The sequence below is a fragment of the Pyrgilauda ruficollis genome, unplaced genomic scaffold (genome assembly GCF_017590135.1).
Source record: "Pyrgilauda ruficollis isolate IOZ18807 unplaced genomic scaffold, ASM1759013v1 scaffold52, whole genome shotgun sequence".
Taxonomy (NCBI): Eukaryota; Metazoa; Chordata; class Aves; order Passeriformes; family Passeridae; genus Pyrgilauda; species Pyrgilauda ruficollis.
Window position 1 is genome coordinate 4679340 of NW_024526822.1, and position 15672 is coordinate 4695011.

Genomic DNA, 15672 nt, shown 5'->3' on the forward strand with positions numbered 1-15672 from the left:
CCCTGGGGCTGCCCCAAACTCACATCAGCAATGTCACTGTTGGGTCTGGAGGGGCTGTCACCACTGAAATCCAGTTTGCTGCCACTGTCCCCACTCTCTGCCTCCCCCTCGCTGATCTGCAGCGACTCTGACACAGACCTGGAGGACAGGACTCCATCCTGCAAAGATGAAAGCAGAATATTTCAAAAGACTATCCTTAAAAATCAACTCCTTCAAAAGCCAGCAGCTCACATTACTCATAAAACCTTCATTTATCTAGAAAAGGCTGCAGTTCTTTTCTAAGATAAAACAACCACACCAAATTTTCAGCACTTTTAACACAGGGGAAAAGGGAAAAATGACACAGCCTAAATTAATTTCTTTTCAAAAGTGAAAACAAAATTGTTTAAAGCTTCCAAGAATGACTTCAGGGTGTATTTTAAGTTGCACTGACAGATAATAAACACATCATTGCTTGCACTTGTTCTTAAAAGCAGGATTTCAGAGATGAGAGCCCACTGTAAAATGTACTCCACATCCTGATTAAGATGACAGTGCCAACTTCAAATCTCAGCTGCAGAGGGTGCAGCCTGCCTGTCTGAGCAACTGCAGCTTGCCCAGGATACCTTGGGAAGGCTGAGCTAGAGCAGAGGCTGGACAGAGCTAAAGAATAAAGCAGGGATTTATTAAAAGGATCTCCTCCATGGATGCACCTTGGGCAGTGAAAGAGCCCAGCCAGGGCTGCACCCAAGATGAACCAAAATGGTCACTAAAGGAACCCAAGATTAACCAAAATGGTCCCAAAAGGAACCCAAGGTGAACCCAAATGGTCCCAAAATGCACGAGCGCTCCCGGGGTCTCTCCCTGGGATCAGCTCTGCTCCATGTGCACATTGCAGTTCAGTGTCCAATTCCAGCTCAGCCCCTGCTGAGAAGTAATTCAAATTTCCAACCCTATACTATGTATTCTTTCTTAATTTTGTATAAAAATCTTGTATAAAACCAGTACAAAAACCTGTATTTCTACTATTTGTACATATATATACACACACACACACAAATAATATATACATTATTTGCATACATATATATACATATATACATATTATATATATATATAAAATATATATGTATATATTTGTATATTAAAAATATTATTATTTATATTATTTGTCCCAGCAAGATAGAACTGCATATGCTTTTTCAGAAGTGAATAAATACCCACAGACAGGATAAATATCCCAATGCCCATTTGAAGTACAAAAAAAAAAATAAAATTCAGGCCAAAACCACCCGACTCCATTTCTCCTTTTGGGAAGAGAGCTCCAAGCCTTACCCCCATGAGCACTGGGCTGGTGATCCTTTCTGCATTCCCTGACGTGCCAGGCGAGTGGGGGGATGCCATGATGGGAGACATATGCCCAAAAGCTGCCAGATCCACGTCAGAATCAGCCAAGGGAATCTGGGGCGACCCTGGAGGGCGCCCCTGGACAGTGAGAGCTACATAGGAACCAGCTGTGGGGACACAAGGACAGGCACAGGTCACACACACGGGGACATTGCTGTGCTTCTTTGATTTCCCTCACCCTGGAGATACAACTCACACCATTCCTCCTCCAAACTGAGCCTGGGAGCACCGCCTGCTTTAGAATTCTGTTTAAATTTCAGATATTCCATAAAATTTCATGAGAATCAGCCTTTATAAAAGCAAGCAATCCAACTTCCAGCCCAGCAGGTTATATTTGCAGTGCACACACACAAAATAAACCACCAGCACCTCCTTTCTCAAGGAATAAAATCCACCAGGAAAATATTTCCTATAGTGCTGTAAAGGCATCACACAGCAATGCACAGTAAGTGGTATTTAAAGTGGAAATAAAGCATCCAGGCAAGGTTTGGTGGTAATTCAAACATTAAGTTCAGGAGAAGCTACAGGAGAGTGCATCAGCTTAAATTCAGGATGTTAAAATCATTTCAATTTCACTTCCCTGTTTCACACACTCCCCTGATCTCTCAGTGCTGGCCTCACCCCTGTCACTTGGCAGGGCCCTGGAAATGATGCCTGTCACACTTTCAAGGTGACACAAGAGCCACCTGCCTTTACTTACACTTGATCAGCTTGACCACCTCCAAATGGTTCGAGTGTGTTACCAGAGTCCCGTTCACCTGGCAGGGAGCAGAGAAAATTCAGTGTTTGGCTCCTTGTTTCCAAGCAATTCCACACATTCCAGAAGAACAGCAGCATTTTCTTCTCCCCCATCTCCATTACTGCCTCTTTCAAGACATTACCAGATAAATTATTTATCCTTCTAACAGTTTATCTCAGTGAGCAGAGCTCTGCAGAAAGAAAACTGTGCACACACCAAAAGAACTCAAGCAGGCAGACAAACAAAAAAAAAGGCAATCCATCTCTGCCGGGGCAGAAAAACAACAGGGTAGCTAATTTAGTTCATTAATTTCAATGCCTGGTTGAAATCCCAGCTCCATCTGTGTCAGGAGCTGCTGTAGCATTTTGCAGCAATAGTTTACAGAGTCTTTTAAGTTACTGACTTGATTTCTTACTTGCTTGGGACTAAAAAAGAACGCAGATGTGGGAGCAGTTAGGGGGAAAACAACAGTTCAGGCAGGCAGTTTATTTACAGATCATTATTAACAACTCTGCCTTCCTTCTCTTCCCTGCCATTTCTGGTTTTATTGCATTTGTGATACTTGAGCCTGGCAGGATGCTGAACTTGTCCATAAAATTCTGAAATGAGGATCTGGAGGAGAGCCATTCCCAGAACACTGAAGCTTAGGCCATTCCTAATGCAAACACCACAGCAGACACATCAGTGTTTGTTTTGTTTTTTTAGAGAAAGAGCTCATTTAAGATAAAGGACCCATTTCTCTCCCAATTTCCATGTCCTTACCTTGATAATTCTATCACCTGTCTGCACTCCAGCCCGCATGGCTGCTCCATCTGCAGAGGCAAGAAATCACTCAGTTCCCGTTTCAATGCAATCATTTATAGCAAAAATGGTTTTAAGACTTCTGTAAAACATGCAAAATACTCCTGCACTCAGCCCAGGTTCCTCTGTCAGTAAAATCTCTGGCTGTCTAGTCTAGAGCAGTTTTGCTTTCACCTGCACTGGATACACCAGGACATGATCCCACCACGTCCCAAGGAGTCATTTCCTCCCCTGGGATGCAGCTCCAAACCCACCAGATCCCAGAATGAACCAGGCTGGAAAAGACCTTTGAGATCACCACAGAATGACCGAAGAGGTCAGCTCCAAACCCACCAGATCCCAGAATGAACCAGGCTGGAAAAGACCTTTGAGATCACCAAGTCCATCCTGTGACCTGACACCTCCTCATCACCTAAACCATGGCACGAGTGCCACGTCCAGTCTTGTCTTAAACACCTCCAGGGATGGTGACTCCATCCCCTCCCTGGGCAGGTGATTCTAGTGCCCAATCACTCTTTCAGTGAAGAATTTTTCCCTTGTGTCCAACCTGAACTTCCCTTGGCACAGCTTAAGGCTGTGTCCTCTCGTTCTGTCAGTGGCTGAAAATTCAGAGGAATAAATTCACTGCTCAACCCTGACCTTGCACATCCCTTCCCAAGCTGCAGCCACCCCACCTGGCAGGAGTCTGGGAGTTTTCTGCTCCAGCTCACAGCCATTTCCAGGATGGCCATGGCAAGCTGGCAGGTTTGGGGGCTGCTCTCACCTTCCTTGACAGACTGCACGAAGACGGGGTTGTCCCCGCTGACCGTCAGCCCGAAGCCGTTCTCATCCCGCTGGATCACCACACACCTCTGCACCAGGCCTGGGGACACAGGGGCACCACAGGGAGGGCAACACAGAGAGACACAAGCCAGGCATCAGTCCAAAACCTTATCCTCCCAGATAATCACACAGTACTCAAAGGAATGGGGACAACACGGCACAGAGGAGAGACAGGAACAGGGCAGCAGTCCAGAAATGGAGAGGGATGTCAAGACAGGTCAAGCTTATTGCTCCAGCTACACAAAACAGAGATGCAGACAGCTCTGGCACATCAGACACAACCTGAGGGAAAAGCAGCTTTTAAAGAAGAGCAGCAGTACCCACACCAATGAGCAGGATTTCTTTTGTCTGCATTAATAGTTCAGAAACACCTCACAGCTTCTACAGGCTGCTCTAAAACAGAAGCACAAATCCCTCAGAGTAATATGAGGAGGTTGGGTTTAAACAGATTTGTTGATCAGGAAAAGTTCTCCCAATTCTCAGCCAAAATCTCCTCCTGGGGCACCTTCTGCTCCAGGTGAAATGTTGCACAGAGCCAGAACAGCAGAGGTGAAGAAGTACAAGCCACATTTAACTGTCCTGAACAGGATTTCTGACATAAAGACCAGTCCAGGGCCAAAATCCCAGGAGATGAGATTGAATGTGCCCCTCCTTTAATTTGCTGTGAGACATCAAAGACAACTTGTTTTGTTTCCTGGTATACTCAGCATAATGTGAACACAAATGCAGAGATAAATTCATTCAGTAGGTGCAGCATTTGGACCAGGTGGAATGCTGGGGATGTCTTTTGTTCCCCTGGAAATGGAACAATGGAAAGACAAAGCACAAGCAAGCAGCAGCCCTGGCATATTCCTTGCCAAGCACTTTCCTAGAAGCAGCTGCAGAAATCCTCCCAAAACACAGCCCTCATCCTGAAAAGTGACTTCAGGAACTCTGGAAATGCTTTCCATCACCTTTATTTCTAACAGCTTGCTTTGCTTTTCCATTTCTAAAGGCACAGCAGGCAAAATTCCTACACTGGCACCTTGAGAAAGGAATCAGAGCTGTCCCAAATCCGACTGCAGAACTGCAGCAGTTTTGTTTGCTGTGGAGGGAACACGGGGAATTGGGAAGATGCTGTCCCAGCCAGACTGGCTTTTCTGGAATGAGCTTTAAGGTATGAATGGTACCAGAGCAGGGAGCCATTCCCCTGTCTCACACTGCTCCCAAACCACCAGGGCTCCTTTCACTGCTCTGCAGCAACTCCCCATGGAAATGAGCAGCCCCAAGAGCCAACAATGCCTGCCCAGCCAGTCCTGCCCTCCTCCAGTGTGGCACAGATGAAAATGGGTGTGGGAGCAGTGGAAAAAGTAATCCAGGACTTCTGCAGCACTATCACATCCCAGGAATTCCCCTCCTGCCAACAAAGCAGGAGCAAATCACGGGATCCCTGCTTTGCAGGGCTGAGAGTGGATGGGAAGGAAAATCCCCCCACCTTTCACCCCCTGAGCACAGGGAGAGCTGAGGAAAGTGCCTCTCCCTCCTGCACCTCCCCTTCTTTTATATGACCAAGCTTCTTGAAGTCTCACTTCCCAAGAATGCTGCCCGGGGCTGGGGTGTGGGAATTGGTGCTGTTTCAGAGGAACAGCTCCTCTGCAAGGCACTAAACTCAGCTTTGGACTCACAAAGACTGGCCCTGGTTAAAGACCAGAGAGCCCTGAGTCTGCTCTGCCACTGGATTTCTTTTCCTCCAGAAGCAACAATCCTTGGATTTACTGATAAACTTCCTCCTGATGCCAAAGCAGTGCCCACATAACATAAACTGACCTGGCAGAGTGTAAGTGAATTTGATTCAAGTTTATTCAAGTTAAACTCTTTCAGTCCACAAGCTTCAATTTCACCCAAGACCACCTTATAAATTTAGAATGGAGAAACAACTGGAATTAGGACAACTCGACCTGAAATTAGTCCATAATTGCTTTTTCCTGTACTTGTTTTCTTCAGATAAGGGACACTTAACCCTTCTCCTAATCCAATATAAAAGGCTGAAATGAGGTAGAGGAGATAGCACACTTGACAGAGATACACTTTATAGTGATTTTAATGAAGTTATCTGGAAGTTTTCTGGAGATAACACTGTGACCTGCAGAACTAGATCAGCTCTGATAGCACTCCCTGCCTGAAGCAACCTTCAAGTGCTTTTACTCTGCTCATTTTGAAATATCCCACCCATGATATTTCACTTTTTCCAGCTGATAATTACAAAGTCATCAGATTTCATCACTGACAATACTCAAAATAAAATTATTAATTATCTTATTCCCATTTTTGCTTTCCTTAACAGTATCTTTATGTCATGAAGTGAAGAGACATCCCTTAACTATGGTTTAAAATCAGTCTCTGTTTGTGTCTGGAGTGGAGTCCTAAAATTCTGGAGGAAAAACAATAAATTTAAATGTTTTCTGTCCTCGTGGAGATGTAAATTCCCTCAAACTCACTCAAACCAGGAGGACAAGAAAGCAGCCAAACCTGTGCTGAGTTGAAGAGGTTAAAATTAAAAGTGAAAGCAGAGAGAAAAGCTGCAAGGAAAGCTGAGAGAAGGTTCAGTAGGTGGCACTCGTCCCTCTCCCTTCTCCAGCCCTGCTCCAAGAGCGTCTTTGGGAGGGTGGAAGGACAAAGTCTGGACTTCTCAAGGTCACTGACAGCCCAGGGCCAAAATAATTGTCTCAAACAGCCTGGCCAGGCACATCTGGGCTGCCCAACAGCTTCTCCGGGAAGCTCATTTTTCTTTTTCTCTTCCCTACATCCTATTTGGAAGCTATTTAACAATACAGGAATTTCTTTAGCAACAATCAGAGCAGGGTTCACTCTAAAATACTGACTGAGAGGATGGAGAGACCAGGATGGACGAGGCTGGGGGCAACCTGGGCCAGTGGAAGGCGTCCCTGCCCATGGAACAAAATAATTTTTAAAGATTCTCCCACCCCAAAGCAGCCTGGGATTCCATGGGATGTGAATTCCATCTCCCAAGTCCAGTCCAAGCCTAGGAGCTGAGATTTGGGAACTAAAATCTCCCCTGGGGCCATGAGGCCACCGTAAGAAAATGCAGTTTAACAGAGGGATTTGAAATGAATCATTCCATAAACAAAAAAGCCAAACCCCTTGGGGTTTTGAGAGTGGCCAAATGTTTCACTTCATTTGGGGAGCTTTTTGGCTATAAAATATTGTCAGAAATGCTGCTCCACAAGGATAAACAGAACTTGTATAAAGGCAAATTTCTCTGTAAAAATGGTGGCCACAACATAAAGACACAAAGCTGGTAAGGACTGCAAAAAATCCCCAGGGAGAGTAAGTTTCAATTTCAAAACATCTCAAACCTGGAGTTTCAAAACAAGAACCAAAAACTTATCACAAAGTTGGAGAAAATATGTGAAAGAGTTTGTGTCAAGTCCAGGCTAATATTCAGGCCAGAAATTGATGATTGCTAAACATAAAGGAAGATATTTTTGGAGAGTAACCAAGTTGTGAGGAAAAGGAAAGAGGAGCTGATGCCTCACCTACCACCCTGAAAGGTAATTTCAGTTTTAAGTTCATTTAAGAGATGAAAATGCTACATTGAGAAGAAGATATTTAATACAATGGGAGGTCATGGCACTAATTAGCAAATTACAGCATAACAAGCTACACTCATTCTCTCTCCTGATAATCTGAATTTTGTTGAATATACAAAGGTGAGATGGTTGGGTTTATGAATGAAACAGAGAGCTGAGAGCTTCATGTCACTATCAATTCATTTCTGTACATCAGAACAATTTCCCTCCCTGACCCACTCTGCCCCCGCAAGCCCTCGAACACTTCAGGAAATTCTGGCTCCTGGATTAAGAATTTCAAGAGGTGAGAACAAACACCCACCAAAGCCACTCCTCCTTTTCCTGCTGTCATTCCAGCCCTCCCTATTATTCCCTTTGCACTGGCCAGCCCACATCCAGTCAGCAGAGAGGAAAATATCAGTACAGTATTTCTACTTGGAGGGTTTGGAATAGTTTGGTGCCTTCCAAAGCAAACAGCAGAGCTCTGCACACATTCCAGAGAAACCTGGGAAAAGCAGACAAAAGGCAGGGCAAGGCCACTGGGAAGGAAGGAAGGATGAGTGGGAGCTGCTCCCAGGGATCCTGGGCACGGGGACAGCATCTGCAGGAAACCTGGGGGAAGGCAGAGCCCACATTAGGCAGTTCTGTTTGCTTGTGGGAAGGCAGAGCTCACATTAGGAAGTTCTGTTTGTATCTGGGAAGTCAGAGCTCACCTTAGGAAGTTCTGTTTGTTGAAAGTCAGAGCTCACATTAGCAAGTTCTGTTTGTATCTGGGAAGGCAGAGCTCACATGAGGAAGTTCTGTTGCTTTGTGGGAAGTCAGAGCTCACATGAGGAAGTTCTGTTTGGTTCTGGCCACTGCCAGGCTGGGGCAGAGGGATAAACACAGACATGTCCCAGCAAATGTTTCCTGTCATTAACCCACAGCACCTCCAGCACTCTGTGGGGAAGCAGCACCAGGCAAAAATGAGCACAGGGGTCTGGTGATCCTGGCTAAACTGGCTTCAAACCCACAAGCTCAGCCCCAAATCCCTGCTGCTCCCTGGGAGGGTGGCAGCAGGAATGACAAGCTGCAGCAAGCCAGCTCTCCCCGAGACAGGTTTCCATCAAGGCACCCTCCAAAGGTGTTTACAGCTCCTGAAGGAACACTCTCACACCCTGAGGAACGTGACTATCATATTACTTTGCTTTTTTTTTTTTAAAAAAAAAAAAAAGTGTGTGATTCAAAATTCCAGGGGAAACGAAGAGATCTGACAGAAAGAACAGGACACACCTCCCCAGACTGCACCAGCTTTTCCTAACATGCCTCTGTTGGTTTAAACTCTTCAGGGTTGCTGTTGTTTGGTTATTTTTTAATGTTTCTTGCTCTGACAGCATCACTTTGTATTCCAGAGGTGGGTTAAGGAACTGGAGCACAGCCATGAACACCTGGCAGTTTTATTCCAGTGGAATGATAAAGCTGATGATTCTGGAAGAGTCACTGCATCCAAAATCCCACAGCAGCAATTTTCTGAACAGATTAAAATCAGAAAGTGTCACAGACTGCTTTCAACATGAATTAAATAAATTTAAAAAAAACAGTAAAGGAAAAGAAAGAGTGGAGTCATGGAAATAAGTCTTGGAATAAGGAGTGCAGCCAGATTCAGCCCAAGTCCAAGGGGCTGAAGATGCTGATAGGATCCAAAAAACAACTTGTAAATCCTTCTAGATTCTAAGCTCTGAATGCAACTATCTCCAGAGACTGGAAGTGGAATAAGTCCCTAGAGCAGGGGGATTCCACAGCCCCAAGACTGACCCACTGGCAAAGCTGAGGGAGCACACAGGCCCCTGGTGGTGCAGGGACAGCACCAGGATGGGTGGGGATATTCCCTTCCCAAACTTGTTACTGCCATTTACTGCAGCCAACAAGCCCAGGAGTGCAGGGTCACTCCCTGCTGCAGAGCCGACCATGCAGATCAGGGGAGGGGGAAAAGCCTGGGATTCACAGACAGGAAAAGCAGGAGCTGCCCAGGGGGAGGCTGCAGCTTTGGCTTACCATACGTCTCGGATCTACTCTCCTCAGAACTAGACTTTGTCTTCTTGGAGGAGCTATCTGCACGAGAGCAGGAGAGAAGGAGAGAGAGATATAGAAAATATGGAGACCAAACATGAGGAAAAAAAAAAATACAAAAAAAAAAACTTCATGGAAAAAAACACAGACTCGGATTTATCGGGTTAAATCGTGCAAAACACAAAAAAGATGTGAACAAAACACAGGTGGAACACTTGGAATAAGGGTGAATAATACAGGGAGACACAGGTAATAGCACACAGAATCTGTTACAGGAGCTAGACCACGACCAGAGGAATTCTCTGCAGTAACTACAGATAAAAACCAGTCCAAGCACGGAGACTCTGGCAGTGTTCCTCCCCAGAGTCAATAACCAGCACAGGCACAGCAGTTCAGCATCCTGAATTCACCCCTTAAATAAAAGAGAAGGGTTTTCTGCAGGCTGCAGTGCAGAGTTCCCCTATCAAAGCAGGTAACAGCTCTCAACTCTGGAGTGACTCTCTGCAAATTAAGATTACAGGATTCCTCAAGTTTGCTTCTGGAGAAATTAAATTCCTTCCACAAAATGAGTTGACAGCCTGAGAGCTCCCCCAACCTGAAATAATTTTACATTACCTGTCCCAAAGGACAAAGGAAAAGAAGACAAGCACTAAACCACTTTTTTCCCCTCACTAAATGGGCATTTAAAGCCCTTTTTCATTTATTTTGTGCACACTAGAAGGACTCACGCAGCCAGTGGCAGAAACCATTACCAGGATGGTTTATAAATAACCCCACATTCCAAAATTTGTGCCCCCCTTCCATTCCCCCCCGCCATGCTCCCCAAGCCCCAGGGAAAAGCCTGAATGCACAGACAGGAAAAATGCACCTTGCATGGGGCCAGGAGGCTCAGACAGGAGCCTGGCAGGAATTTCATGAGCAGGCACTGGGGGAGTGCTCCAGAGAGAACAAGAATGCTGTGTGCACCCTCATCTCCCTAATTTAACTAAAATAAAAGCAGGCTAAATCAAAGTAGGACAGCAAATCCTTTAAAATGAAGTTTTTCTCTTCAAATGCATCACTTTGGGAAGGAGAAATTCACTTTGCAAGGGGTAAAGTGGGATCAAAATGAACTAAAGAACAAAAGAAACCCCCCAAAATTAAAACCCCAGCAGGGAAACCCAGCCCTGGCTGGGCCAACCACATCTCCAATTTCAGACTTCACTAAAGAACTCCTCACAGCTAATTACAGCCTTTGCCTCCTGACTTTGCTGAAAGTGGAAGTTGTTATAATTATTTACTGATACACTAATCCAGGTTGAGGATGAGGGTGTTTAAAATCAAGCCCACATTCATTTCAATGCCCACATTGCCTTTGCAGAACAACCCAGCTCTGAAAACCACATTAAAATCATTTTTAATCGACTTCCCAGTGCTTTTGTTTGGCTTTTTTTTCCTTGAATTTTGGGACTTTACCTGTGGGATCGAAGTCGTGGGTGCTGCTGCAGCGTTCAACCTTCTGCTTCTTGTCTGCTGGAGACTCTCTGCTCAGAATGCTGCCGTGTCTGGGGCACAGAAAAGCAAAATATCCTCACACCAGAGCCCACAGGAGCTGCCTGAGCGCTCACAAAAAGCTCACCCAGCTCTGCCTGCTCACCAGAAATTCAGATTAAAGCGTAGGCATCGAGTTCCCTTAAAAAATTTATTCCCAGGCTGAATTCAAAGGGGAAAATGATCTCCCTTGCAATCTCTGGGAGTGGATCCAAGGCTCCAGGAACAGTCCTGGTAACCTCCAGAATTGGTAACAGCAAGTGCATTCTCTTTATCACTCAACATCAGCCCATATTTTATCTCAAAAGCCAAATAAATTTAGTGGAAAAAACCCTCCTGAAATCTTAACTCTTCCAGCAAACTTTAAATATTTCAGCATGCCAAAATTAAAGATTTAGGATCTCCCCAGAAGGGACAACAGTGTCCCCTTCCTTCCCTGACCATCTCAAATCTCAGGTAAGATGAGCCCCAGCCATGTCACAGAGTGCAAATGGTCACCCCATGCCAAGGACACCACCAATAAATCTATTTTTGGCACCTTATCCCCATCTGGATACTGATTTCCTCACATCTGTAATGCGTGCTACAAGCTGTGTCTGTATATATATTTTTTTTTAACTTTTAAAAGCATTCCCCCTGCAAAAATGCTGCAGTACAATTTACAATACAGACAAAAAAGCAAATTTCAGGAACTCACCTCGAAGGTTTTTTGAGAGGAAACCTGAAAAAAAAAAAAAAAAAAAGAAATTCAATGAACTTTTATTTTTCAATATCAGGTTTTATATCAACATTAGTGCTCAAATACAAACAGTTATTTTACACTTCTCTGGTACCTTCACAAAAAACCATCTCTATTTTCATGGAACTCCATGAACTTGCCATCTTCGAGACAAGTGCAACAAAGTTGAAATTAAATTACCTATTCCAAGTAGTATTTTACATATAGATAACAAAAGCAACAAATCCAAAGCTGAAGGGAGAACAAAAGTATATTTGTATTTTTAACTGAGGAAAACGTGGGGTTTATGAATCCAGGATTTTTTTTCCCTTGAATTCCTGACAGAACCAGGTGGTGCCATCCAGCTTGAGGCCCCAAAACTTGTACTCTCATAAACAAAACTATTTCCTTCTCAGACTCACAAGCTCAGCTCCATTCCTGCTCCATTTATGTTTTAGATCCTTCACTAGGAAGGCAAAACACACATTTAGAGCTGTGTAAGGCAAGGACAGGTAACTTAAATCACTTTTTGTTCTGAAAGAAGGCTCTGCAGGTGGTTTATAGCTGATAATTTCCCCCTATGTATAAAATAATTATTCTTCATGCATTTTCTCCTATTTATATACATTTTTCAGGAAGTGCTGGGGTGAGGGATTAGAGGGAAGAAATTCAATCCCACACAACTCAAACACCACAGAGGTGATCAGGGCAAGAAATGACCTTTTATTTTTAAATTTTATGTTTTTAGTTGAAACACACTGATTTCTTAATGACCAACAGTCCCCAAGTCTGGATTAGAAAAGGACAACAGGAGAGGGACAAGGAGCAGCAGCTCTGTCTCAGGGACAGGCAGCACTGACAGAACCAGAGCACACAGCCTCCAGCTGCACCAAGGGAAATACAGCCTGGATAGCAGGAAAAAGTTTTCCCAGAAAGGTGATAAAGTTCTGGAATGTTCTGCCCGGGGAGGTGGTGCAGTCACCATCCCTGGGTGTGTTTAACAAAGCCTGGATGTGGCACTGGGGGCCAGGGTTGAGTTCAGGTGTTGGGGCTGGGTTGGACTCGATGATCTTGGAGGTCTCTTCCAACCCAGTGATTCTGTGAATTCTGTGAATTCTGTAAATTATGTAAATTCTGTGAGTTCTGTGATTCTGTGAATTAATTCTGTAATTCTGTGAATCCCGTGAACAGCTCCAAAGCCAGGATCAGGTGAAAGGAGGCTGGAGCCAAGGGGGGTTTGGAATCTTCTCCCAAATTAGTGAAAGGTAGAACATTTGGCATAAGGGTGAATAATACAGGGCCTCAGGCAGGGCAGCAGCAGGAATTTCTCCATGGAAAGGTTTTGGACACTGGGAGGGGCTGCCCAGGAGGGTCTGGAGTGCCCATCCCTGGAGGTGGCATTTCTGTGATCCTGAGCTGAGCAACAGCCCCATCCCAGAACCAAACCATTCTCCCAGAGTTTGCCAGACCATTCCAACCAAGATTCCTTGACTGGCAGCACAAAACTGCCCCAAACGCTCCTCTTGTCACCTCCTCCCCTCCATAACTCCACCTGGAGTGGCCCAGGCAGGAAAATCCCAGTCCTAAAGCTCCAGCAGCTCCCTCCTCATTACTGAAAACCCTGAGTGGCTGCACAGAGCCAGCCTAAGCCCTCTCTTGGAACAAGAGCTGTGCCATCAAGTGTGGAAACACCCAAAACTGGCCAGCTCCCACATGCCAAGCCCCTGTGCAAACATGCACTAATATGGAACTCCAGAACAAGCATCTGATGACACATTAGGCAAGGGAAATTAAAATGTTGTCTGCCTGTTCCTGAAAATGATTATTCACAGCAAGACATTTGCCATCTTTCAGATAACAGCATTGAATTTAGCTGAACTACAACAGCAGCTTCCAAATTAAGGGGGTAGATAGGGCCTGTGATTGCATAAACAGCAAAAAGTTAATTAATTGAAGGGAAGACGTGGTAATCCTCCTTCCTCCTGCCCCCAAAAGCTCTATTTTAATCTTAAAAGCCTGGGAAATCCACTCTGATTCAAATAAGAAATATCCTCTCCTCGTTCTGCTCTACCTGCAAAGCCACATCTCTTTAGCATCCCATCCCCCAGTTACGAATTTGAGGCAGGGAAGAAGGACTCTGTGCAGGACAGACAGCTTGAATCCCAAAGGAAAGCAAACAAAAGTCATCTCAGGCCAATCCAACCCTGCCTGAACCCTGAGCAGCCAGCAGATAGAGCAGCAATCACTGAAAAGCAGAAAAGAAAAAAGAAAAAGGAATCCAGGGAAAGATAGGAAAAGATGCTTAGGATGAATTACGCCCATTTTTTTATCTGATGCATTTGAACTTCTAAGCTGCATAAAAAACCCTAACACCACTGCTAAGTACTTTAATGAAGCATTTTAGTGACAAACTTTATCCTACAGAGGTTCTTATCAGCACCCAGAACTGCAGGCTCTGCTGCTGCAGCATCAGGCAGAGCTCGTGGATAACACAAAGTGAGTTCACTGCTGGACCTCTGGGCTGGTTCAGAGCTCTTTATCATCTGTGAAACACTAATGTCCTATTTTCCAGGTCCAGAAGTTGTGTAAAACCTTTCTGCTTATTATACTAGGCTGGTGATTAATTATTTAGGAAGGAACTTTAAAAGATTTTGTAAACAAAGCAGCGCTGAAAACACCGGAATTTTTTTTCAATGCTTTGACGTTACCGGTGAATATCAAATTCCTGTGGGGTGGGAGCCAAAATCCCCTGCTCCTAATGCACAGCTGTGCTCACAGCTGGATGGTACAAGGGGTCAGGATCCAGCTGGCTCTGGGGAATCCTCCTCCCTGGGCAGGGACCCCATTCCAGGGCTGTGCCCCCCACCCCAGGCAGTGCTGGAGCCCCTTGGCTCAGCTTCTGAGGTTCCTTCTGGTCCCAAGCAAGCAGGGATGGACACAGGGACAGGCTGGGAGCAGGGATGGAGGCAGGGAAGGTTGGGAAGCAAAGGAGGAGGCAGGGACACGGTGGGAGCAGGGATGGAGGCAGCAAATTATCCCAGCACAGTCTCTGGGTGCTGCACAACCACCACTCCCCACCCTCTCCTGCCTTTCCTTTGCTTCACAGGTATTCCCTAAAATCAATGGAGTGGGAAAAGGATGAGCTTTGTCCAGCCAGGCTGAAGGTGAAGCTCTCCAGCCCCCAAAGACCCTCCCCTCCTGGATCTGAAATCATTCCTGGGCACGAGTTAGGAAATCACAGAAATTTCAGGTGGAAGACTCAGCTGAGCTGAGGCTACAACACTGATCCTTACTGGGAGCATTCAGCACCCCATTCCTCCCTTCTCCCATTTCCCTGCCTGAACACCACCTGGACGACATTCCTCATTTCCCAAACACTGTGCCACTACAGCAGGAAGCAGAGTAAAAATGGATGAAATCCAATCAAAGATCACAGAGGAGCTCCCAGGAGTTTATCTGTGTTTCACTGCAACTGATCTTCACTTGGAAATTATATTAAATTTGAAAGCAGTCCTGAAAATCCCCTCACCGTGTTAGAGCACCCAGCACAACATAAATTAAAATATATTTCACCTCCTACTGTAAACAGCAGCAAGAAGGCAGAGCAGGGTGTGGTGAACAGCTGGAGCCTCAATTCCAAAAGGAGCTGGCAAGTTTAGGCTCCACGATAAAAACCCTGTAGACATTTTGTCTGATAACTGATGAACATCAGCACATTTTCAAACAAGTTGTTCCACTCTCCCAAATACCAGCACCAATTAAAAGCCAAGGCAGATTTTGTTTTTAAAATGCTGGGTCCGAATAATTTGAGTCATTTAAATGCATCAAATGACTAAAAGTGTGTCTTCTTAGTCATGCTGCATTAGGAAAAATCTATTTAAGTGAAGAAAATACACCTACAAGTAATAACAGCATAGATTAAACATTGGATTTCAGGTTAGCTCACACATATTCACCACCAGTGCCTAATAACCACCTTGAAGCCAAACAGAAAAAGGTGATTTGAAGACTTAATGTGTCAAAAAATAGGAGAGCAGGGTGGATTCCCAGCTTCCAGC

The 15672-nt window shown here is 45.0% G+C and overlaps 1 protein-coding gene across 1 annotated transcript in view; it reads right to left on the reverse strand.

Moving 5' to 3' along the window:
* ARHGEF12 (Rho guanine nucleotide exchange factor 12) overlaps positions 1-15672 on the reverse strand; it is a 70374-nt gene that overhangs the window by 26638 nt on the left and 28064 nt on the right. Inside the window, exons 2-9 of the mRNA XM_041480565.1 lie at positions 11594-11620; positions 10822-10910; positions 9352-9408; positions 3690-3788; positions 2888-2937; positions 2087-2144; positions 1315-1493; positions 24-158 (exon numbers count right to left, since the gene is read on the reverse strand). Coding sequence (XP_041336499.1) covers positions 24-158; positions 1315-1493; positions 2087-2144; positions 2888-2937; positions 3690-3788; positions 9352-9408; positions 10822-10910; positions 11594-11620 — 694 coding nt within the window. The remainder of the gene's footprint in view (positions 1-23; positions 159-1314; positions 1494-2086; positions 2145-2887; positions 2938-3689; positions 3789-9351; positions 9409-10821; positions 10911-11593; positions 11621-15672) is intronic.